This window comes from Cupressus sempervirens, chromosome 11, assembly GCF_028749045.1.
Source record: "Cupressus sempervirens isolate cs-2001-9-10 chromosome 11, ASM2874904v1, whole genome shotgun sequence".
Taxonomy (NCBI): domain Eukaryota; kingdom Viridiplantae; phylum Streptophyta; class Pinopsida; order Cupressales; family Cupressaceae; genus Cupressus; species Cupressus sempervirens.
Window position 1 is genome coordinate 289,558,470 of NC_143128.1, and position 26,429 is coordinate 289,584,898.

General features: G+C 37.3%; 1 protein-coding gene across 1 annotated transcript; it reads left to right on the forward strand.

Annotated features, from left to right (window-relative positions):
* The first annotated feature begins 24,348 nt into the window (after positions 1-24,348).
* Positions 24,349-25,695, forward strand: LOC149529247 (protein EXORDIUM-like 2). Its single transcript, XM_089809926.1, has one exon. It carries the CDS (start codon positions 24,651-24,653, stop codon positions 25,605-25,607), a length of 957 nt encoding a protein of 318 aa, XP_089666052.1. The 5' UTR covers positions 24,349-24,650; the 3' UTR covers positions 25,608-25,695.
* Positions 25,696-26,429: the final 734 nt, after the last annotated feature.

Below are 26,429 nucleotides of genomic sequence, written 5' to 3' on the forward strand. Positions count from 1 at the left end.
TACGTCCCTCACTCCACAAAGCTATCAAACCCCACAAGCTACTACCAATGTTCTGCCAAGCTCTCAAGTGACCCAAGCTCCTGCCACCACTCTACCAAGCTTTCAAATCCAGTCACCAAGCTATCAAACCCCATCAGTTCCATTCCCAAGCTTTCAATTCCCACCACCTCCACCACCAACTAATCCATTACCTCCTATTACTAACTATTTTTCTATGCCACTTCTAGGAGGAAATCCACCACCACCAACCACCAATTACTTGGCCTCCTTTGCCATGATACCCTCCCAAATGGAGGCACAACCCACATATATTGGTCAAACTCCTCAAATCCCAAGTCAAGTTCCACAAGCTCCTCGATCCTTTCTCCAAGCTTCACAACCATCTTATACCTTACCTCCATAAAGCAATCCATTTGTCCCACAGCTAGCCTACGTCCCTCAATCCCTATCCCAAATCCCATATCAGCAGCAAGCCTCGCAACACATGCAGCAATATGTGCCTCCTCCACCTCAGCAACCCATCATCCACCATTCAGTTGCCCAAGTCATGTACAATCCCTACCAACCCATAACTCAAAGCCATCCATGTTCTATTGCCCCATCTAGCACATACCTACCTCAGGGAACTCTTACATTGGGTGCACCCCAACCATCACCCATTAATTTAGAATGAGAAGCCATGAAGACAGCTTTGAAGAACATCCAAGAGGGAAATGATCCAAAAACCTTCAAGTTTGAAAATGTGTGTCCTTACCCATTTGACAGAGTCATTACCATGACACCATTTCCCAAACACTTTGAGATACCCAAGTTTGACAAATTTAGAGGAAAAGGAGACCCTATCACACATATCAAAGAATTTTACATGCACTACCAAGCAATGGCATACAGTGACGTCTTCCTCTTGCGTCTCTTTCCCAAAAGCTTGGCCGGACCAGCTCTTGAATGGTTTTATAGAATCCCATATGGCACAATTAAAAACTTTGCTGAATTATCTGAGGCATTTGTAGCCCAATATGCCCATCTTGTTGAAACAGAGCTTTGAGTAGTTGATCTTGTCCACACTAAGAAAAAAGGTGGAGAAAGCCTTCCCAAATATTTGCAAAGATGGCAAACCCTTACCACCCACATATCTTGCACCTTGCCAGAACGCCATTTGGTGAAAATGTTTATTGATAATGCCCATCCCAGCTTGGCTCACCACATGACCATGAACTGTTTGCAGACCTACAAAGATATCAAAGAAAAAGGAATGATCCTTGAGCAAGGACTCATTAAAGATGATGTGGTCAAGATTTACAAGGAAGCCAACCAAAATCAATCACTTTCCAATGACAAGTCTAGGTATTGGAACAAAAACAAGCACGTTGCAACAGACGGCGTCACTGACACCAGACATATGAATATTGTTGGTCCTTCCCAAAATCAGTCCAACCCACCTTATCAACCAAACAATCAACAAACTATCAACTACCAACACCAGAATCACCAAAGCTATCAAGGCCACAATCCAAGACCCAACTTTCAAGGGTCTAGCAATCAAGCTAATGCCATCAATGTAGCTGCAGAACCAAAGCCCAAGTTCCAACCTGCACCTAGAAATTATACACCCCTTGGTGAGCCATTGGATGTCATTTTTGAGAAATTGACTAAGGAAAACCTCATCAAATTTCCTCCTACCCAGCAAATTCACCCAGGCCAATCCAAAGCTGCATGGTACAAAGACAATGAGAATTGCAAATTTCATAGGGAAAAAGGTCACACCACCCTCAGCTGCATGAAACTGGAAGATTATGTGCAAGACCTCATTGATCGGAAAGAAATCACCGTTGGTGCCAAAATCTCTCCCAATGCAGGCTTACAGATCTATCAAAATGCCTTTCCCCCTCACAACAACCAAAATCCTGGAGAAGCACCTATCCAAACCAACAACAACAACACTAACAACCGCTAGCCAAACCAACAGCATGGGAAGAACAATGACCACACTTCATCCTATATAGATTATGGTAGCCTCATAGGTTGTATATCCGAGAAAGAGCCTTCTGTCAATGTTATCAATATCCAAGGACCAAACAATGAGTGTGCAGTCACCACTCGAAGAGCGCAATTTAACATCACAGGCCCACCAGTTTCACTAGCACCATCAGCTCCATCAAAAAGCTAGTACAATATCTTGGAACACCTTGGGAACATGCCAGCCCAAATCTCCATTTTAGACCTTCTCCGCACTAGTCTTGTGTACAAAAACATCCTTGACAGTGCTCTCATAGAATCCTGTGTCCCTTCATATATCAATGCTACTAATTTTCGTAATCTCATTGGACACCTATCCTCCTCATGTACCCTATCATTCAAACCCACCGACATACCCGTGGTCAAGCCAGATCACACCCTACCACTCTGCATAGCCATTATGGTATCCAATTTTGTCGTAAAAAGAGTAATGATAGATAATGGATCAGCCTTGAATATTTGCACCCTAAAATTCATAAAACAAGCTGGGTATATTGAGGCAGATATCATCAGTGAGGTTATCACCATCAAAGCTTATGACAACTTGGAAAGAACCATAGAAGCAACTATTTTGCTGTCAATCAAGGTTGGGCCAGTCATCCAAGAAACACTCTGCCATGTTATTGATCTAAACCTACCATTTAACATCCTCCTCGATCACCCATGGATTCATGCCATGAAAGTCGTTCCATCCACTTAACATCAGTGCATCAAATTTTTACATCAGGGCACTGAGGTAACCATCCATGCCAATCCAGAACCCTTTGCTTACTACAATGCGGTTGAAGCTTCATATGCAAACCATTGCCCTGGAATTGATATCGGCACAGCCATCGCCAGCTCATCCCACACTTGTAATGACCCAGAAACCATCCTCGACTCCACCCTATCTACCGTGAAGATCAATAACAAAGGCTGTGGAGAGTATAGTCTGTCAGATGCATTTGTTGTCGGGGAACTCCCACTTGATCCACATGCCCATGGACGACCGACATATCACAAAGCTAAGGAGATTCCACCTCCTCGATACAAATAGTTTGGCCCAACAACCTTTGTATCCTCGAAAATCCCTCTTCATGAGGAGCTCACTCCAAATATCAATAATTGGTTACATAAGGATGCACCTCCAAGAAATCAAGCACGCCTTGATCACTTCAGCCAGAAGTATCCCCAAGAACATAAGCTCATCACTGGAAAATGGAACTATCAATGTGGTGGTCTAGGACCAAAAGAAAGAGGCATGCAGTGCCACATTGACGCACACAAGTGGGAATCGAAGTCAAGTCTTGGCTTTGGCATACCCACAACTGGGGGCACCAATAAGAATGGTTACGCTTTTTCAAACATCCATTGCGACCTTGTTGAAATCGAAGACATTCCTGAGGAAGTTGAAAAGAGAGCCTACAATGATATCCCAGACAAAATCTTCCTCAAAGACTCTATTCTCCAAGAACTATCCATCCATTTCATTGACCTACCACTCGCTCATCCACAACTCATAGATTGGGACCAACCAAGTGTCATACACATTGATGAGTTCACATCAGAGGAAGCGCTTTTGAGATTCATGGGAATTGAAACTCCTCACAAGAAAATAAAGCCAGATTCCACCTATATCTATAAGCTAGATCCCAAGGGGTATTTTGGAGAAAATCTCCAACCTAGCTCTGATACACCCAAAACTAGAGCTAAGGTGAATCTGGGACTAGCTAAGGCAGCGAAGAGAAACCCCCAGCAAGAAAATCCAGAGTCACAAGCAGAACATGAGGATTTAGCATTGCCTCCTCAACATAATAGACCAGAGGTGTCTTCTATTCTAATTGAGGATACTAGAGAAGTCAACATCGATTCTTCAGAGATTCCCAGACTTGTTCACATTGCTGAATCCCTATCACAAGACCAAGCTGACCTCCTCTTTGAGGTCTTAAGAGAGAACATTGGCCGATTTGCATGGTCATATCAGGACATGCAAGGACTGGATCCAAAGCTTGTAGTTCATCATCTTGCAGTCGATCCAAAGATCAAGCCCGTCAGACAAAAGCTTAGAAAATGGCACCCCAAGGTGGCATTACTGGTCAAAGCTGAATTAGAAAGAATTTTAACTGCTAAGGTTATCCAACCCATTGACTACTCAGAGTGGATCTCCAACATGGTCCCCATCACTAAGCCTTCCGATGACATTAGAATCTGCACTAATTTCAGAGATCTTAACAAAGCTTGTCCAAAAGATGATTTTCCCTTGCCCAACATAGATATGATTGTAGATCTTACAGTTGGACATGAAATTCTATCCCTCATGGATGGATTTTCTGGGTATAATCAAATCAAGATTGCAGAAGAGGATCAGCATAAGACAACATTCAGTACCCCTTAGGGAACCTTTTGCTACAACATGATGCCTTTTGGCCTAAAGAATGCTGGGGCTACCTATCAAAGAGCTATGACAGCCATTTTCCATGATCTTATCCATAGCATTTTGGAGGATTATGTGGATGATATCTTGGTTAAATCTGATACCTTCATGGATCATATTGCTGACCTGGAGAAAGTCTTTGATAGGTTAGCCAAATATCATCTCATGCTAAATCCCAAGAAATGTGTCTTTGGGGTCACATCTGGCAAGCTTCTAGGCTTTATAGTTTCTAAACAAGGTATAGAGATTGACCCCAAGAAGGTCAAAGCTATCTTAGACATGCCTCCTCCCCAGACACTGCGATAGCTTCGCACTCTTCAGGGAAAGCTTCAATCTGTTCAGCGCTTCATCTTCTAGCTTGCAGATAAGTGTATGCCATTTGCACACTTACTGAAGAAGGATGAAAACTTTAAGTGGGATCCTTTATGTCAACGTAGCTTTGATCATCTCAAGCAGTATCTCATCAATCCCCCTATCTTGGTTCCACCAGTTCTTGTTCATCCCTTGATCTTGTACATATTAGCAATGCCTGCTACTCTAGGGGCACTTCTAGCACAGCTTGATGACTACGACAAAGAAAGATCCATCTACTACATTAGTAGAACCCTAGTTGGTTATGAACTCAATTATACTCCTTTGGAAAAAGCTTGTTTGGCAGTTGTTTTCTCAACTAGAAAGCTTCGCCACTACATGCTAAGTCATACCATCCAACTAGTCTCCAAGATTGACCCTCTCAAGTATATGCTTTCTAGAAAAGCACTTATAGGCCGTTTGGCCAAATGGGTTATGCTCCTTAGTGAATTTGACATCCAGTATGTGGACAAAAAGGCAATCAAAGGGCAAGCTATAGCAGATCACCTAGTTGATGCACCTCTAGTAGATACATATCCTTTGATCACAGAATTTCCAGATGAGCATATTTGTCTAATTGAAGAACAACCCCCATGGAAATTTTATTTTGATGGCTCATATACATCTCATGGATCAGGGGCAGGAATATTGTTGGTCACACCTCAAGGAGATTACATTCCAAAAGCTTTCAAGCTATAATTCCCTAGCACCAACAATATAGCTAAATATGAGGCTCTCGTAGTAGGATTAAAGATAGTTGCAGATGGAACATCACTGAGTTACAAATCTTTGGCGATTCTCAGCTCATCATCAAGCAAGCCCTAAATGAGCATGAGTTTTTAGTTGAGCAGCTCCTCACACTTGCCTATGCGAATGATGACTCAAACTATGTTTGTATCTTGGTTGGTCCCCAATCCCCTTGGCACCATGAGATTCACACTTACCTTAAAGATGGTATCATCTCCCCTCACCTCACATGTACCCAACACCAAAACCTCATCCAAAAATCATCCCGCTATGTTATCATAGCCAATACCCTATATCGTCATGGTTATCATGATACTCTCTCTCAATGTTTAGATGAAAATGAGGCCGTGATGGCATTAAAAGAAGTACACTCCAGACTTTGCAGTGCCCACAAAAGTGGTATTGCCCTCGCATGACAAATCCTTATAGTAGGCTACTATTGGCATACCATTGAAGAAGACTCCTGTGACTTTGTCAAAAAGTGTCTCCCATGTCAGCAGCACGCAAATCTTGTGCACGCTCTAGCATAGGCTCTACAGCCTATTGCACCGCCTTGGCCTTTCGCTTGTTGGGGCCTTGATCTAGTTGGAACTATCAAACCTCTCTCATCTGATGGACATAAATGGATAATAATAGCTACAGACTATTTCACTAAATGGGTGGAAGCAATCCCTCTAGTCTCAGCTATAGGAGTTCAAGTCTCCAAGTTCATCTTGTACCACATTGTTTGCTGCTTCGGCATCCCATCCACCATCTTCACCGACCACAGAGGTAACTTTGAAGATCTCAACATGGAAGAATTATGCACTTCTCTCCGCATCCATCACTGCTTTTCTAGCCCATATTTCCCACAAGGTAACTGCCAGGCAGGGGCAACTAACAAAACCCTCCTCAAAATCCTAAAGAAAGTTGTCAATGATTCCGGCTACGATTGGCACCTACAAATAAATCCAGCCCTATGGGCCTTTTGAACTTCCTTCCATACATCCACAGGCACAACTCCATACTCCTTAGTCTATGGTGCCAAAGCAGTACTACCCATAGAGGTTAAACTTCCCTCCTTGCGCATATCTTTGCAAGGGCAAATATCAAATGAAGAATACAGAGTAGCTCAGCTCACCCAGCTAGATCTCTTAGATGAGAAGTGACAACAAGCCTATGCTCATCTCACAATCTATCAAACTCGTCTCAAAAGGAATTTCAACAAGAAGCTGCTTCCATAACACTTTCAGCTAGGCGATATCATCCTCAAAGAAAATATGAAAGTCCAAGCTGATCGAGAAAAGAAATGCAAGTTTGAACCTACTTGGCTTGGTCCTTATGTTGTCACTGCCTCCTTTGGCTCTGGAGCCTATCAGCTATCTACACCAGAAGGAGAACTCTTGAATGATCCTACTAACATCATTCATCTCAAGAAGTTCTATGCTTGAAGATCCTTGGTATACCTAGCTTTTGAAAAACACAAAAAAATAGTAAAGAGAAATAAGTGTCCAATGGTGAAAACTTGGTAATTCAAGCGCCTTGGATAGGTACCTTGGTGAAAATCTGATAATTCAGGTGCCTTGTGTACTAAGAGTAATCCATTATCTATCACTATCCTATCCCTCATCCATCCATTCACAATCCAATAAAACACCTGCTTGTTCCCTTGGTGTTCCGACCAAATATCCAAAATCTAATGAAGCTTGTAAATACCTCCTATACAGCTTGTAAATCTTGTACCTCAGCTTGTAAATCTTGTACCCCAGCTTGTAAATCTTGTATCATCCCTTGTATCATAGCTTGTATATCCAAATCTTGTCCAAAGCTTGTACCATATTCCAGCTTGTATTATATGTCAAATCTTGTATCCTAGCTTGTATCCTATCACATGCACACAAAGAATCCCATTTTCCGTAAGCTTTTCACAAACCATCTACCTATCTGCCTATCAACTATTGTAGACATCCCATCCTTCATGAACATTTCCATCTCACAAAAACCAAAACATGAACAACCTTGTACATTTGTAACATATCTTGGTTCGTCAGCTTGTACATGCTCTTTAGCTTAGTACCATTGTATCTATCCAGCTTTTGTGTCAGTTCCTCCTTGATTAGCATCTTGCACACATCACGCACAACCCTTGGTTAGCTATTCCAGTGCATCTTTTAGCTAGATCTCCTGTCACCAAAGTGTTATCCTTCTTAGTTCAGCTTGCCAGACGCATCACTCATCCAAAATCCATCAGCTTAGGTGCTCTCCGATAGATCCTTGCAGGATATAGCTTTCCACATGTCTGATCTTGGTCTGTTAGTACCTCATCCTACCCATCTCATTGGCAAACAATTCTCTTTTGGATTTTCTCTTTCTTTTGATTTGGAATATTCCCTTTTGGTTCTTGAAGTATCTTTTCCAAGCAATCTCCTTATTCCCTTCTCAAGGTTGCCACAATCTTCCATATCATGGTATACTGCGAATGGGGCAATTTGAGCGTAAGGTCTTGATCAGGTCTTTTGTTTATTTTTCATTTCTGCTTGTGGGTTACCCAATGTTAGTTACACGCTGCTTCCTCTGGGATTCATGTGTGATGCTGGGGCAATCCTTGTGTATTTATTTTTAGTCTGTCTGTTAGTCCTCTAGACAGTTGGTGAAAAGGCCTTGATTTTCTTGGTAACCTTGGCAATTAACCAATAGTCCTATAGCAAATCTAGTGCTCAACTACATGGTGGTACTTCTCTTTGAAGTATCCCCCTGCTCAAAAAAGCTTCAATGGTTTCCCTTCATCTCCATTATCCCCCATCCATATCCAACATCTGTCTCTCCTACCCCAGCTTATGCATCAGTATCTCTTTGAATCAATTTGCACTTTTAGCTTTAGGGATCCACAATCATAGTCTTAGGGATCCACCAATCCAATCAATCCACCAAGCCTCATCTTTCGAGCTCCACAATCCTAGTCCTAGGGATCTTCGAAACCCATCTTCTGCCAATCTGACTCTTTGAAATCCTGTTGCATTAGCATTATCATCCCATCATCCATCTCCCTATCCTGGATTCCTTTTTATAGCACTCTGCTCCTTCATCCTCTGCAATTCTTGAGATCTTAAGCTTGCTTCCTCTTGTGCCTCAGATTCTCTCTTTATCATTCTCCCATAGTGAGAGTTTGAGCTAACTAAACCTCTTCTCTTAAGCCAATCTGAGTCTCCTTGCTCATCTCGGATTCTTGTACTTTTCAAGAAGTCGTCGAGCCTCGCTTTCTCTCCCTATTGCCTTCTTGAGGGGGCATCTCGCAGTCCATTCTCTCCTCTTCTGCTCTAGCCTTGGGCATCTTATTTTCTTATCTTTAATGCCATGCCACTTGCGGCATCACATCAAAGAGGGGCAAAATGTAGACACCTAAATCTTTTATAAAATAAAGTATTTTTATTTTCTAAAAAAATTCTTGATGACTTCATCATTAATTAATTAATTAATTAATTAATTTTATGCCATTAAATCTCTTTATCTTAATTAAAAATATTTAGTTAAGGAATCCCTACCAAAAATGTTTAAATATTATTTAAACATTATTTCCTTATTTATTAATTATTTAATTAATAAATTGACCAAAAAACCCAAAATAAACTTAAAAATTTATTTTTTGCCCAAAACTTGGCCAATTTCCTTAAGACCACTAACCTCTTCCAAAATCTTCTAATCCTTCTTTAATTTTGATTAAAAGCTAATCCCATCATTTCCTACCCCTAATCTCAACTCATAATATTTAATTAAGATTAAATATTAATCCTCATGTTTATTAAAAAAGTTTTAATAAATATCTCCTCAACCCAAACCCTTGAAATAAATAAAACTTTATTTATTTCCTAAAAATCTAATTTATCCTCATCCTAACAAGTTCTAGACTCTTCTAGAAAGTCTTCATCCTCATCCTAGGAAGTTCTAAACTATTCTAGAAAGTCTTTATCCTCATCCAAAGTCTAGACTCTTCTAGAAGATGTCTTTAAACCTAATCCTAATCCCCTCCTAACCTTGTCACATTCCCTAAACATGGGTTAAGACTTACTAACCCAAGCCAAAATTAACAAATATCTCCTCCTTCACCCACCCTCATTAAATGCCATCCACTTCCCTATCCCTAAGCTAATCCTAAACCATCCTAATCCATCCTCTAATCTTTTGCACAATCCTAGGCAAGCTTAAAACCTTCCTAATCAAGCCCAAGTCGAAATTCCTCTCATCTCCCTCAAAATATCCCAACAATAAAACTTTATGAAGCTCACTAGGCCATAAATGACTCTTCCAAGCCCTTTCATTGTTCTTACAAGCCATTATGAGGGTCTTTATCAAGATTTTATCCCTTGAGCCTCCTTTGTTGACTCATCCTTCCCCTTTCCTCCATCCTCTCACCCTGTGACATGTGTCACTCTCTGATTCGCTGTAAGGAAGCACAATCCATGTGCTCTCCTCTCATGCAATCTGAGCCCTCCATGAGCTTTTCCTCATCCTTGCATCTTAGCCCTCAATCCCTCAAGCCTCTTGCCTATAAATTGGATCCTTCCCCTTTGCAAAAGAACACAATCCATGAAGTAAAGTCATAATGCCATTTTACATCAAAACCATACACTCACACCCAAATTCCAACTCCATTTGAAGCCCTTTTTGAAGCATAAGCTTGAGCATACATCCTATCTATTTAGACAGAGCCACTCAACAAGAGAGCTTCTCATTGAGAGAGCCCATTAATGGCTCATATTCTCAATTGAGAGCTCATTTTAGTCTATCTTGAAGTTTATGAATTTTGTTTAGTTTGTAGAAGCTTTGTTTAAATTTGGTTTCTATTAGCATACTAACATTGCTTATATACAATGTTTCCAATTCTTCTTTTCTTTTAAAAATGTTTTGGAAAGATTCTCTATTCCACACCTTCAATTTTCCTTTTATATACTGAAGCTTCTTAAAGATTTTAAAGGTCATGTTTCCATCCCACTTCAAAGCTTCCCTCCACCAATTTTTCTACCATCTCCTTGAAATTATCTGCCCTCAGCCACATAGCTTCAAATTTGAAAGGGCATTGATCAAGGGTGAGTTCCTCCTGTAATCCTACACTAATAAGGAAGTGGTCAGATCCATGAATAGGCAAAATCTTACCTTCCATAGACCAGTCAACTTTGGTCCAATCCCCCCCCTAAAAGGAACCTATCCAATTTTTCAACAATATTTACAAACCCTTGCCTCCTATTGTTCCATGTAAAATCCCCCTATTTAAAGGGAATATTGATAAGTCCATTATCCATAACAAAAGTCAAGAAGTCCTCTTGTGTAGTTGACCTCCAACCCTTACCTCATTTTTCTTCTTTTGGGTATAAGATAGCATTGAAATCCCCCCCTACTATATGATTTCATCTTGTAAGATTTCCAATATTTTTGTTAGTGTTTTCCAAAGTTCTCTTTTCTCTTTGCTCTGACTTGGGCCATATACATTAAGGACATCGAATTCATAACCTAATTGTTTTGAGGAAACCTTTAACCACTGCCAATTCCTATCCGACTGCATTACAATTCCCTTTACTATCTCCTTGTTCCATGACACATAATCCCCCTGAAGCTCCCTCAGTAGCTACCCATTCGCTTTCCCATCTAAACAAATTTCTTCTCATTCCCTCCACATCATCCAACTTTATCTTAGTTTCTTGCATGAAAACTATATCTATTTTTGGTTCATCCAGGCCTCTCCTGATCAGGCACACTTTGTTAGGGGCATTACAACCCCTGACATGCCACAAGAACATCTTCATCCTTTTCGGGAGGGGTTCTTTCCTCTTCTTGTTTTCAATTTACTTTGACCTCTGGCACTTCCTACTATCTAAATCAATGCATTGATTGTTCTTCTACCCATTTTTTGACTCTCCCCAATCGTTACTTTATGTTTTTTACTTTCAGATTTCTCAATGGTTCTATTTTCTTTAAGAATCATATTTTCCTCCATCCCCAAAAAATCTTCATCCTCTTTTGCATCTCTATCGACTTCCTCCCCATTTAGACTCTCCTTCGAGCTTGATTCCCCTAATCTTCCTTTCAAGTTTATGATTGGAGAGATTTCAATATCCTTAAAACCTTCCTTAGTCCCCCCCTCCATATCTCCATCTTGCCCAGTCATATACCCTTCATTCTGCTCTCATTCTCTACGTGATTCTTCTAGTCTTTCTAACACTAATTCTAACTGGCATTGTTCCTCCTGAGGTTTTTGTGTTCCCTCTACTTCCCTGCTAATCCTTTTTTTAGTTTCTTCTTTAGTTCTATCTGCCAACCTTTCCTCCCCCTCTTCCCTTATCATCGAATCCTTCCATGTTTCATCAATTTCCATCCCTTTCTTCCTCTGCATGTCTACATCTCCCTTTTGTTCATTTTGTTGTATTGTTTTTACTCCATCTCCACTCTCCATGTCAACAACTATTGCTTGACCCACCTCCATAAACTCACTTTCCCCCAGTCCTCTTTCTTGACAGTTGTATTTTGTACATAGAATATTTGACCATTGAATTTATAGGTTGGTCATGTATAACTGATCTTCACTGTTGCAAAAAAGAACTGATAATCTTCTCAGTAGTAAAAGGACCTCATTGGACAAGCAATAATTTATTTTAAAAATAATTCTGCTACCCATCATAATTGTGACAACTTGTTCTGACAGATAGCCATCACTCTCACATCACAAATTTTGCATACCCATCGCACTTGTGACGACTTGTATTGATGAATAGTCATCGCTTCCACAACATAGTTGTTGCATACCTGTCACACTTGTGATGCAAGACTAAAATATTAAGTCATCTTAAGTGCAATGGTCTATTGTTGCAATTAGGATGACATGAAGATGAACTCTTGCCCTTGCGCTCTTCTAAGTTACATCAATTCTATCTGTCACAATTGTGACAAATGCCCTTGTTGTCGCAATTTGCGACAAAAAAAGTCTAATGCTCGTTCGATGGGAGCTAATTTGTGGTACTGTTGCGTGGGCGACAGGTGGCCATTACAATTATGTCAGCTTGCCGTTGCAATTCAAGCCCAAGTGTAGTAGTGCTTACTAGATTTAATCTCATGAAGACAGTCTAGAGATTTTCTCTATGGTCCTGGCATTGAAATTGGTAGGCTAGGATCTATTGAATTTTTGTTGTGCATCTTATTTAGAAGGTTTTTGGGGATGTTTTTATTTTATCCTTTTCTTATTTTTACATAGCTCATGCAGTGTAGAACACACACACACACACACTATGTTTTCAATTTTCCAAACCTAAGGATTAGACAATCAAATCCATAAGGCATGTACACACTATTTCTTTTGGGGGACCAAAAAAGAATATGGTACCTTTTTGGTCTCCTATCTTTGTGCACTTACTTGTATTTCATTAGTGTGACACATCTCAAGTTTTAGCACCAAATGAATACTATTACTTTTAGTTATGTCACGACTTAGATATGTTTGGATATATTGAACAATCCCAAAATGAAAAATCCCTCAACTAGCCTATGTCTAAGAGTTTAGGTCTCACAAGATCTCATCACACGCACATGCATGTGCTCATGTATAGGCACAACCAACTTCATGAATTTAATCACATAACACCAATGCAATGGCTAGATATGATAAATGCAATAAATGTACAAATTCAAAAGTCTCACTCAACTGACCTATATCTGGATGTACAGATTCTACACAGATCCCAATTATGGTAAAGTAAAAATATAGTCAGATTGGAAACCCAACATACGTTCCAAATCCATGACTAAGACAAGTGCCAAGAAATACTCGAGAAAATTGTGCGGCACACAAAATGAGGCGATATGAAAATTGCTAAAAAATTAATGTTGTTCCAAATTGACAGAATTAAATCCCCATTATCCAAATGGTTTCCAAACATCCAAAAATAAAATAAAAATAGAGTTCCAAACTTATATGAAAAAACAACTAGCATAATGGCTTAAAATTTATAAATTCCAAAGTCAAAAACTCCAATTTGCTTACATATTCCCAACTAGGCCAAATAAACATACGAAAACAAAGGGAAGCAATAGTTCTCAACCTCTCACATTAAAGCAATAAAAAATAGAAGTTAAAATGAGTCAAAACTAATAAAATAGAATATCCCTACCTCATAGCCAAAAGGGCAGAAACGAAAATTGAGGCTAGAAAATAATGAAGGCACCAATGTTAACAAAATGCTCAAAAAAAATGAGTTTCCCACTTTGAATTCAACCATCCTACTCTCGCGGCAATTCCATGATCACAACTCACCCAATAGACGAAACACTAACAAGCTCACAAGGGGTTCTAGAAGATTTACTCCAAAAATCCTAAATTAAAATGCGAGAAGTGAGAATAACTCACTTTTAGCCAATATTTGCACTTTTACAAAGTGACATATTAGATTTTTTAAAATACAATAATCTAATTAGCTTGCTTACCCCAAATAAATCAGGTGATTCCAATTGCTTGGAATTCAACTATGAAAAATTAGTTGATAAATTAAAATAAATTAAATCAAATATAAAATTCTTATCAAACTATTAAATCACAATAATTAATAACTTTTGCAACCATTGTAGGTTGTTAAATAGACATACATGCTCACAAGTGTAACCAAAAATGCATAATGAATCCAACTTTTACCAATTAATCAGAGGGTTTATTATTTTAATTAACACAAATATGTTGCCAACATAGGGACGCCATTGGCTCAGTATGAACAACCAAATCACTAACTTCACGTGCCACTGCCAGGGATATAAGTCTTGGACAATAAAAGACCCAATCATGTGTAGATGCACAATAATAACATGGTTGAAGAAAAAATGTGTGAAATTGCGTAAGTAATCATTTAATTAATTTTATTAAAATAATCTATAAATCATTCATTTGAATCATAATAAAAGTTTACTACAAGAATGATATAAATATTAGTAGCACAATCACATCACTAGAATCCAATAAGGTCTATTAAACATCCATAAACAAATAATTCAACATGGTCAAATACATGAGTAAACACTATTGCATGAACCTAGTCAAGTGCAATAGGACAATAATACATAGTGCAATTACTGCACACATCTCAGGCTAATCAGGAAACACCATCATGACACCTTATCTTTCCAAGAAACTATTGGCACAAACCTCACTGAAACTATATAACACATCATAATGTCATAAATTAGGCATAAGCATAGTTAACCAACGATTGCAACAATATGATCAAATCACCCCAAGGGTGTAGATCACTCATGGGTCATAATCATGATCACTTACGAAGCAAGATCATCAAGTTCGCATCCATCAAGATGACTTAGAGAAATCAAATGGGAGAGGCACTAAAACTACAACCATAACTCTAACTAAACAAAAATATTAATTGAATTCTAACAATAATATAATTAACCTTAATTCTAATCATATCCTTGATTGAATAGTAACCGTAATCGAATTATATAATATATAACTAATTATTTAAATTAGAAATTAATTATCAACTTTAGTTCAAAAAATTCTTAAGAAAGTATTAATTAAAAATTTATTAATAATTTAAACTTTTATCGTTTATGATTAATAATTTTATTGTTGAAATTATATAGTCTATATGAATCAGTAAAAAACTATTATAATAAATGAACAATTTAATAATTGATTTGATTTGGGATTTGATAAGATTATGACTTAATCCTAACAATCAAATGTAATTTCCCAATCCATGCAGTAAATGTGTGGTTATGTATCTTAAACCATTGAAATTATAAAGAAGAAGAACTAAGGATTGATACAGAGGAATTTAAACAAATTACGTAAAATTACTTAATGCTTTTACTAAAGCAAATTAACATGATTGAAAATGCAAAAAAGAACAACACATAACTCAACTGATAGAAAGAGAAATTGAAGAGGTACAACACAATTTGATCTCGAAGTTCGCCCTGTTAGGACTATGTCTCTGGGTCCAGCTCCAATTGGTGGATCGATCCTATTGACTCCAAATTAATTACAATGTGTTACAAAACAACCCCTTCAAGAACATCAACATAACACGGCTCTGATGTTTGGGACTGAAATCATGTCCTCCATAATTTTCTCTCTTATTCAACAATAAGTCGTCCTTCTAATTCCTCTCAATGACGGAGTAGTCACAATAATTTTCATCAATTTTCTCTATGTCCAATGACCTCCTACCCTCCCACTTTTATACATCAAATTTGCTTAAAAATAGGCCAAAATAATATTTTGTAAAAATAGGCCTATTAAACAAATTGAATCTCGAAATAACCCCCTTGCCATTTCATAGATTTGGCATTACACCAAATTTGGGGTTAAAATATTAACAAAATAACAAAAAAACTTATTTTAGATAAGGTGGCGGGTAGTTTGTTAAAGTTTAAATACAAATTTTCCTTCATGTCTTTTAACCGCCAAGCGTGGCGTAGCGGCCACCAATCATTTTGGTAACCGTCGGGTCAAGGGTTCAACTCTCGTTGACGACCCTTTTAAAATGGATTGTGGTGGTTACAAACTTAAATAGTAAGTTTGTTAGATAGTAGTTGTGACTGCTGGGTTTGGTGCATTAGAAACCACCCGATTTAGGAGGTGGAGGTTAGAGGTTCAAAACCCAACCAAATTTTAGTTGAAACAAACTTAGTCCCTTTTGCCGTGTAGGTGCCACGTGCCACCTTCCTTGATGCTAACACATGTCCTCTTCCCTAATGCCAACACATGTCACAACCACATTTTGTCATTGCCACGTCACTTGCTGACTATGCATTGCCACATGTCATTATTTTATTGGTTAGCTAACGTCACCTATATGGACATGCCACATCATTGGTCAACCTTTTCCTTGGCAAACTTTGACTGAGCATAACTTTTGTGTCTGAGCTCCATTTTCGATGAAATGAATATTTTTGGAAAGCTCTTGGCAAGACCTTTGATTTGATGCTGACTTTGACAAGTTTTGGAGAGTTCAAAATTTTGCTTTTTTTATGGCCTTTGACACAAGGTTTGACCCAACTTTGACTGGCCATATCTCGAGCATAGGGACTCCTTTTTTGTCTACTCGAGTTGCATTGGATTTAGAATTTCGAGGACTATAACCTGGTACTATTTATTGGAGTTTTGGAGACACTTCAAATTTTAGTGAAAATATCCTCTAGATCAAGCCTATTCACTGAAAAAGAGCTTTTAGACCTCTGAAAGTTTATTTTTACATAAAATGAAAATGAGAGCATGTTTGCCTCACTTGTCTAGTATCACCTGTACACACTACTGGAGTTTTGAATATCTGAACCATCAAACACATTATGAAGAATGACATAACACTACTAATACAATCGACCATATATCAATTGTTACATCCATCAACCACATAGTACCAACTAGTAGAAATAGAAGCAACAAAATTGAAATAATTGATGAAATGGAAAAAGTATCAATATTTTGGACCTTTTATACAGAAACATCATTAGAAAATGAAACTTTCAAATCTTCTTTTACCATCATAGGTTGAAGACTTGATTCTACTTGCACTTGATCCTCACTAGCTACTGTAGACATGAGAGTCAGTTTACTACTTGCATTTACAATCATTTTTAGATGTTATGTGTTTACAATTGATCCTTCATTCTTCATGCGATGAGCTCTTATAATGTATTCAATTCCATTCTTAAACAAATGATACTTGTTATGTTCCCTATAGAAGATACCTTTCTATCATATAAGTACGGGCTACCCAACACAATCCCACATATGTCAAGTGGAACCACATCAAACTCAAACTCATCGATGAACTTAGATGTTATTGCAAATCTTAACTTACATTGCTTAGTGACTCGCAATCTGTTATCATTGCACACCCAACCTAATGGATAAGGTCTCTTATGCGGCTTAGTTTTCGATCCCAAATGTTTAACAACTTCTTTTGAAATCAGATTAAATTGGGACCCACTATCTATCAATGTGTCAATTTTAGTGTTCTTAGAAATCACCCTTATATGAAAAAGTTCACACCTTTTACTATCTTCAAGAACAACATGACTTGTTGAAGTGGAAGCATATGAAACATCAGTGGTAGAATCAAAAAAAGTTTTACCTTTCAAACCCATAGCCAATATTGTTGTCTCATCACTAGAATTTGATCCAAGATCTTGAACAACAACTGTAGACTTTTTCTTTCCTTTTTTATCCTTCTTGAACGACTTTGGTTTCAACTCTGGGTGCAATTTCCAACACTTTTCTTTTGCATGTCCTTTCTTCTGACAATGTGAACAAGTAGGCTTGTCACCTTCCTCTTTCTTCACTGTGGCTACTTTCTTGACCTTCTTGTTGTATCAGGAGGAACAACTTCCTTCTTAGAACTGAAACTTGCATTTCTTCCACCTGCTTTAGTATGGGTTGCTTGAACACACACTTCATCAAAGTTAGAAGGACTAAACATCAATATTGTATGCTGCAAATATGAATGCATTCCACCTATATACTTTAATAAAGTATCTTGTGTGTAAAGAGGAACTCCAAGAGTTAAAGACTTCTTCCTAAACACCTGTGTATACTCTTGCATAGACTGCCCTTTACCTTGTCTGAGATTTTTCCAATCCATAATGGCTTGTTGCAAACAACCCAAAGGATAAAATTGTTTCTTTAAAGCAGAAGTAAATTCATACCAAGTTGAAATGATTTTATTGTGTAGCAAGATCATCCGGGATCTTTGTCTCCCACCAGACTAATGCAGTACCTCCCATCCTGAGAGTAGCTAGCTGGATTTTGGATGAATCATCCAAAATATTTTGAATCTTGCAATACACTTCGATCTGCTTAAGTCAATTATCCAATTTCTATGTATCTAATTCACCACTATATATAGGCAAATCAAACTTAACATCTAGTTTTAACAAAGGTGCCTTCACATGTTTCTTTTTAGAAGAAGTAGATAGAGAAGAAGAAGATGATGAAAAAGATGAAGAAGATGGGGATGGAGGTTCAAGAGCACCACCACCACCTCCTACACCTTTGCCTTTGTCATCTTTTGATGAGGATTGAGCTTCTTCCTTCTTCCTAGCCTTGTCCACCTTTCTCAATTGTCGTTCATGCCTCTCTTAAAGAAGAATGTCCACCAAAGCTTTCAACTCAACAAAAGCTCTCTAGAAGTCTTCTGCATTAAACTCAAAAATATTTTGTTGAGATGTCATGACTCGTGGAAAATTTTTTCTTTTCCCAATATTTGGATCGAACTCTACAAGTTCACCTTCTCCTTGTTTCAACTTCAACCTAGTTAACATTCATTACCTGCAATTTCTCTACAAAACAAGCTCTGATACCAAACTTGATCTGATTTAGGATCGATAAGATTATGACTTAATCCTAAAAATCAAATGTAATTTCTTGATCCATGCAGTAAATGCGCAGTTATGTATCTTAAACCATTGAAATTACAGAGAAGAAGAATCAAGGATTGATATAGAGGAATTTAAATCAATTACGTAAAATTAATTAGTGCTTTTACTGAAGCAAATTAACGTAATTGAAAATGCAGAAAAGAACAACACATAACTCAACTAACAAAAAGAGAAATGAGAGAAGAGGCACAACACAATTTGATCTTGAAGTATGCCTTGTTAGGACTATGTCTCCGAGTCCAACTCCAACTGGTGGACCGATCCTATTAACTCCAAATCAATTACAATGTGTTACAAAACAACCCCTTCAAGAACATTAGCATAACACAGCTCCGATGTTTGGGACTAAAATTATGTCCTCGAGAATTTTCTCTCTCCTACTCAGTAATAAGTCGTCCTTCTAATTCCTCTCAATGGTAGAGTAGTCACAATAATTTTCATCAATTTTCTCTATTTCCAATGACCTCCTACCCCCCAATTTTTATACATCAAATTTGCCTAAAAATAGGCCTATTAAACAAATTGAATCTTGAAATAACCCCCTTGCCATTTCATAGAATTGGCATTACACCACATTTGGGTTTAAAATATTAACAAAATAACAAAAAAACCTATTTTAAATAAGGTGGCGGGCAATTTGTTAAAGTTTAAATACAAGCTTTCCTATATGTCTTTTAACTGCTAAGCATGGCGTAGTGGCCACCAATCATTTTGGTAACCGCCAGGTCGGGGGTTTAACTCCCACTGACAGCCCTTTTAAAATGGATTGCAGCGGTTACAAACTTAAATAGTAAGTTTGTTAGATAGTAGTTGTGTCCGCTGGGTTTGGCACAATGGAAATTGTCCAGTTTAGGAGGTGGAGGTTAGACGTTTGAAACCCAACCAAATGTTTTTTGAAACAAACTCAGTCCCTTCCGCCATGTAGGTGCCACATGGCACCTTCCTTGATGCTGACATGTGTCCTCTTCCATAATGTTGACATGTGTCACAACCACATTTTTTTGTTGCCACGTCACTTGCTAACTATGCATTGCCACATATTTTATTGGTCAGCTGATGTCACCCGTATAGACATGCCACATCACTAGTCAACCTTTTCCTTGGCAAACTTTGACTGAGCATAACTTTTGTGTCTAAGCTCCATTTTCGACGAAAGGAATGTTTTCGAAAAGCTCTCGATGGGACCTTCAATTTGATCTAAACTTTGACCAGTTTTGGAGAGTTCAAAATTTTGCCTTTTTGATGGCTTTTGACCCAACTTTGATTGGCTATATCTCGAGTATACAGACTCCTTTTTCGTTCGTTCGAGTTGTGTTGGATTCAGAATTTTGATGACTATAACCTGGTATTGATTATTGGAGTTTTGGAGATACTTCAAATTTTCATGAAAATATCCTCCAGATCAATAATTGAAACACATTAATTCTATTTATTAGATGTATTATTTACCAATGTCATTAGCATACGTATAAATCATAAATAAAAATAATTAAGCTGATAGGCTTCTTCTTTGGAGGGAACCTCCTACCATAAATGCAATTTAGTGTTTCGCATTCAAACCATGTCTCACATCCAAACTTATGGTATTGTGTTGTTCACGTGGTTTTTTTGACAAAATTGTCAAGATGGTTTATGATGATTGATTCAATTAATTAAAAAATTTAACTTTTAAATATAAAAATAAAAATTATAGTAAAAATAACACTGCTAGTCAAGAAAAATGTTCAACATTTTCTAATATTTTTAAATATAAATTTTATAATCCAATTTTATTATTTATATGAGCAATTCAAATATTTTTCAATAATTAAATATAAACTAAAGAATTACTATTATTCTAATAAAACTTTAAATATATTTACATGACTTAATATATTCATTATTTAAAATTTATTCCAAACAAAAATATCTAATTTCCAACCTACTTAGTATTATTAGATTTGAACTGATTTTTTTACAATTTATAGAATTATCATACTTGTTGGTGTAAATAAGTATTTACTTATTACACTTACTTAAGTTTTACTTAGGTTAATGCATTATTTTATTATTATTTTAGTTGAGACACTTAGGAGTTTGTGTACTCTCATTGAGTTACGCAACTCTAATTATGCACATGGTGTCTACAACACAGGAGTATGCATCATTCACTGAGTTGTCATGTTGACAACACAGTTATCCGCACACATCATTTAGCACATGTTGTCTACTCCTGTGATTTGCATGCTACACCATTGTAGGCTTATCCTCACATCATCGCACTTAATCCCATGCTCAATAGAGGATAACCCATATCTTGTGGACATGTGCCTAGTTGTATGACATATCATGATGCTAACTTCTATGCATTCTAGAAGCACTCTTGAGGCCTTTATATTCAGGCACTCCTAGTGTACTCTAAATCCAGTTATTTGAATGAATATCGTCATTCTGATCATACTCTGTCTAATTTGGTCTACTGTGTGCTTGTGTTGAGTTGTTTAGTTCTTGGGTGAATTCTGGCCTAAGCCAAATTCTTACAATACCAATTTTTTTTTTTTTTTTAATTTCAATCAACTTCATCAATAATCTAGAATAAATATGTTTATTTAAAATCTAATTGAATCTAGATTATATATATGTATGTATGTACATGTATATAGATACATATATATGTACATACATAAATACATATATATACACACATATACATATATGTATGTATGCATGTATGTATGTATGTGTATATATGTGTATGTATGTACACACACACACACACACATATGTATATATACACTACTGAAAGCTCTTAACCAAAAAATTAAACTTCACGTAACTTATTTTTTTATAAGATTTTTAATAGAAATATTCTCAAGCATTTTTAAAAAATATTTAAATTTTAAAAATGAAAAAAAAAAATATATATATATATATATATATATATATATAAGATTAAATAAGTAGTTTATTGAAATCAATTTAGTTAGAATTAATAACAATCTTCAATAAAGTTTTAAATACAAATTTAAATTAATTTAATATATTAATAATTTAAGGTGACTTATTTAGAAAAGCATTTGAAATATTTCATTGCTTAAGTCTATGTTTGGACAAATACAAAACAAATTTATTATAAAAGTTCATAATAAATACTATTAACCAACATAAAAGTTCACTCTTAGTACTTTATAAGAAAGAATAAATATTATATAATAAAAATATTTTTGAGAATTGGAAAATTAATTTTAACTTAAAAATTTATAAAGCTAAAAAGATAAAAGGAATTGAAAATAATTAAGTTTCATTCATAATGATTGAATAAATAAATGTGTCCTTTAAAACATGTTCTATTGGAAAAAAATTCAACAATATAGTTATAAGATTTCCAAACTCAATGGTGGCTCTAACTTTCTACTCAGTAGAGGGTAAGGTAGCATCCCTTGTAGGGTTTTTGGTGTTGGTCCATTATGAGCCTATCTGAACATGCCAACAGGCTTAATTGAAGGCCTTTGAGGCCATAGAAACAAACATTGTGCAAGTCGTTAGCACACTATTTACTTGTTTATCTTCTATTGTTTTTATTATAATCAATGATTTGGAATCACACTTGGTAATTCATCATAGGATGAAAAAGTTAAAAAAGTAACCCTAAACTTTGAAAGTTTTCATATAGATAAGTAGGAGATAATTTTCACATCAAGTCTAATTGTGATATTGCTATCAAGATTTAACTATGCACATGATCTTGAGTCAAACTCATTGACCCATGTTTCATGAGTAGTGATTCAACATGAATCCATCTCTCATGAGAATAAATGAAACACTTAGCAATCATTGGAACTAGGTGATGCTCACATGGGCGAAGCATCGAGACTTCTCGAGAGGTCACACATCCCAGTACTACTCTAGCCTGAGTGCGCTTAACTACAAAGTTTCCTCCATGGTTAAACCCAAAGCCTTCAACCCCATTTGCAAAACCTTCACCAAGTGTTGTGCCTTATGAACCATTCATTAGAAAGCCCCTTAAGCTCATCAATTGATAAGTAGGAGATAATTTCCACAAGAAGTCAAATTGTGATATTGCTATCAAGCTATGTGATTTTGAGTCAAACTCATTGACCCATGTTTCATGAGTAGTGATTGAACATGAATCCATCTCTCATGAGAATAAATGGAACACTTAGCACTCATTAGATCTAGGTGATATTCACAGGGGTGAAGCACAAGACTTTCTGGGAGGTCACCCATCCTAGTACTACTCCATAAGTTAATCAATATTATTAAAATAGAAAATATTGTTAATAAATTCATATCCATAAGTTAATCAATATTCATAAGTTAATCAATATTATTAAAATGGAAAATATCGTTCATAAATTTATTTTACACAATTACATCCATAACTTAATCAAGAAAATTATAATGGGCTTTACACCACTTCAAAAACATGTCAAAAACTCATCTAAAATGTAAAAGTTAATCAAATCATCAATACACAGTTTGTGAAAATGATAATTTGGGCAGTTGAAAATATAAGTGTTGTGAAAATCTCATAGGTGGAGATAACTTCAGGGGTTGAAAAATACTTCTATTGTGAAGCACTTTTAGACCACCCTGGCCATTATTGTTTCAATCATAATAAAAATATGTTGAACCCTTTAGTGATAATATTCATGAAATACTCGATCAACTTATCCCTTGAACCTATTATAGATGCAAGGGATCTATTTACCGAAGTTTTCACTTCTTACACTTTTTAGGAGCACAAGACCTCCATCCACACAAATAACTAACCAGGTACCTGCCTCATGCCAGCTATACTTGTGTTTCATGCGTTATAGCAAGGGGTTTTGTCTCACAGCTGGCAATGTACTCGCCATCCGGAATTACAGCACGGGATGACGTGGGATGTACAAAGAGTACGTGGCTAAACACGCGAAGCCGTCAAACAAGAAGTAAGACGATGAGATTACGGGTCCATGATCATCATGTTACGAATACAGCACGATCTCACTCTTACCAACTCCCCCAAAAATTACACCGCGTGGGTTCACGGTTCACCTACTCATTGCACTAGGAAAATGTACACCCTATTGTCGACCAATCATATTCCACATAAAAGTTAATGACGATGACTTCCGTAGATAATCATTAGTATTATTACCGACTCTGTTTTACATTTCCAATTTACGACTTTTGTTCACACGTTTTCGAACATCGAATAATAATAAAAACAATAATTTGATACTAAATTTGTAATCAAAGCAAAACCAAAATTTGTAATCAAAGCAAGGGGCAACAATAATACAAGCGGCATAAGCCGCTGTTACTGTCTGCTAAAGAGTGTGCCGGAAATTGATTTAAAATGCAAGCATTCTACTTACAAAAACAAGTTTTAGTTATTTTCAATATGCCGTTTTGTAAAGCTTCGCGTGGAGAGGCGGCGGGATGTCGACATGCGCGTGAACAATTGTAAATACGTGTAACGTGTTTTGCGCAGACTTCTCGAAGAAGCGTCGAAGGTCTTGAGTAATGGAAGCCCACGCGTGTTGTAGAAGCAACTTGGAAGCTTCCAAACTATATACGAGTGTTCATCTGTTTCTATTTGAGCCGAAGCCCCTATATAAGATCAAATCCCTTAACATAGCACATCACCGAAGAGCTAGTTTTGAGTATTAACTAACATCGGCGATATTTAGAATCCACTTCAAATACAAATTGTGGTTTAGAAAAAATGCCTGATCTGTGGAATCTTATTGTTAGGGTATTAGTCCTGGTATTTGCCATACAACTTTGTAGAATTAGCGCTGATGCTGCATTGGTGGAGGAGCCGCCACTGGTTCTGACTTATCATAAAGGACCCCTGCTCAACACAAAGATCATCGATGTTCATGTCATCTGGTATGGCAAATTTAGCCCCGTCCAGCGGTCCATCGTGGCGGACTATTTGCAGTCTCTAGCCGCAAAATTGCAGGGGACAGACAAGCAGCCCTCTGTTTCCACGTGGTGGGAGACTACTGCAAAATACAAGGGCGCCGCCTCTAATAAGGCGGCTCTGAGTAGTGCAAGGCTTGGGAAGCAGAAGATGGACGGTTCTTATTCCCTGGGGAAGTTGTTGAAGAGGACGGACATCGCCGCACTGGTTCAGAGCGCCGTCAAGTCGAGAGCTCTGCCGCCGCCGGCGACGCATAGAAACGCCGTATATTTGGTACTGACGTCCGATGACGTGGCGGTGGAGAGGTTCTGCGTGAGCTCCTGCGGATACCATGAGAAGACAAGAGGGTCCCGCCTGGTGTACGCGTGGGTGGGTAACGCGGTGACTCAGTGCCCGGGGCAGTGTGCGTGGCCCTTTCATCAGCCGCTGTATGGGCCTCAGACCCCTCCTTTGGTGCCCCCCAATGCTGACGTGGGCATCGACGGAATGATCATCAATATCGCGACTGTTTTGGCCGGAGCGGTGACGAACCCGTTTAATACGGGGTATTTCCAAGGGGACGCCGCTGCTCCGCTGGAGGCCGTGTCCGCTTGCGCGGGAATTTACGGGAAAGGGGCGTACCCGGGTTACCCAGGGGAGGTTTTGGTGGACAAAACAACGGGGGCGAGTTATAATGCGCGTGGATTAAGTGGGCGTCAGTTTTTATTGCCAGCCATGTGGGATCCTGCAACTAAGTCCTGCAGCACACTGGTCTGAGAAAGCGTTGCAGTGCCGAAGGTTTTCTGTATATCTTAGAGTGAACACAAGTTTAATAATATTATTCTTTATTTTTTATTTTTTCAAAGTTGTATTTTCATGGGTCTAGAAATTCCTTGTAGATGAGAATCACTCTACATAGCATGATCTTCAGAATTTATAAGAGAGATTAGTGGATAGGCCTTTGCTCTAAACGAAATTTGAGTAGTATTTTCACCTTAAAATGGGCATTTAAAAAAAAAAAACTAATGTTGATGAATTACACACTCTAACTCCAGACAAAATGTACTAAAAACAAAACAAAGTCAAACTTTTTTTTCTCAGAATGTAGTGATTATTTTTCAAAATTTTCTATGTTTTCACTCAATATTTGAAAATTGTTCAATTGTACAGTTTGTTTGGAGTATACCCACGTCCAATTTAAAATTGTGAAAGTAAATGCAACGTAGAAACACTATTTGCAATCATTTTATAGGAACACTTAGAGGAATGGATAAGCCTATTTTGTGCTTACAGTGAGATATTCAATTTATTTTATGATGTTGTACCTAACAAAAACAATTCATAGCCTATTAGAGAGAGAGAGAGAGCGGGGGGCAAGAAATGAAATTAATGTAATCATGATTTTATAACATAGAATAAAATTAATGTTAAACGTATAGATTTTATAACATATCCATTAAAGTAAAGTTAAAACCCATACATATGCATTATGGGAATCTAGCAAGAGAAAGATTGTTGAGTGATTTATAGGACTCTAAATGAAGATTATATTTTAAAGGAAAATATTATTTTTTTCTTTTGATTTTCTTTCACATTATG

Bases quoted from the DNA above. Each gene is read 5' to 3' on its own strand.
- LOC149529247 (XM_089809926.1), top strand. From the start codon at position 24,651: ATGCCTGATCTGTGGAATCTTATTGTTAGGGTATTAGTCCTGGTATTT.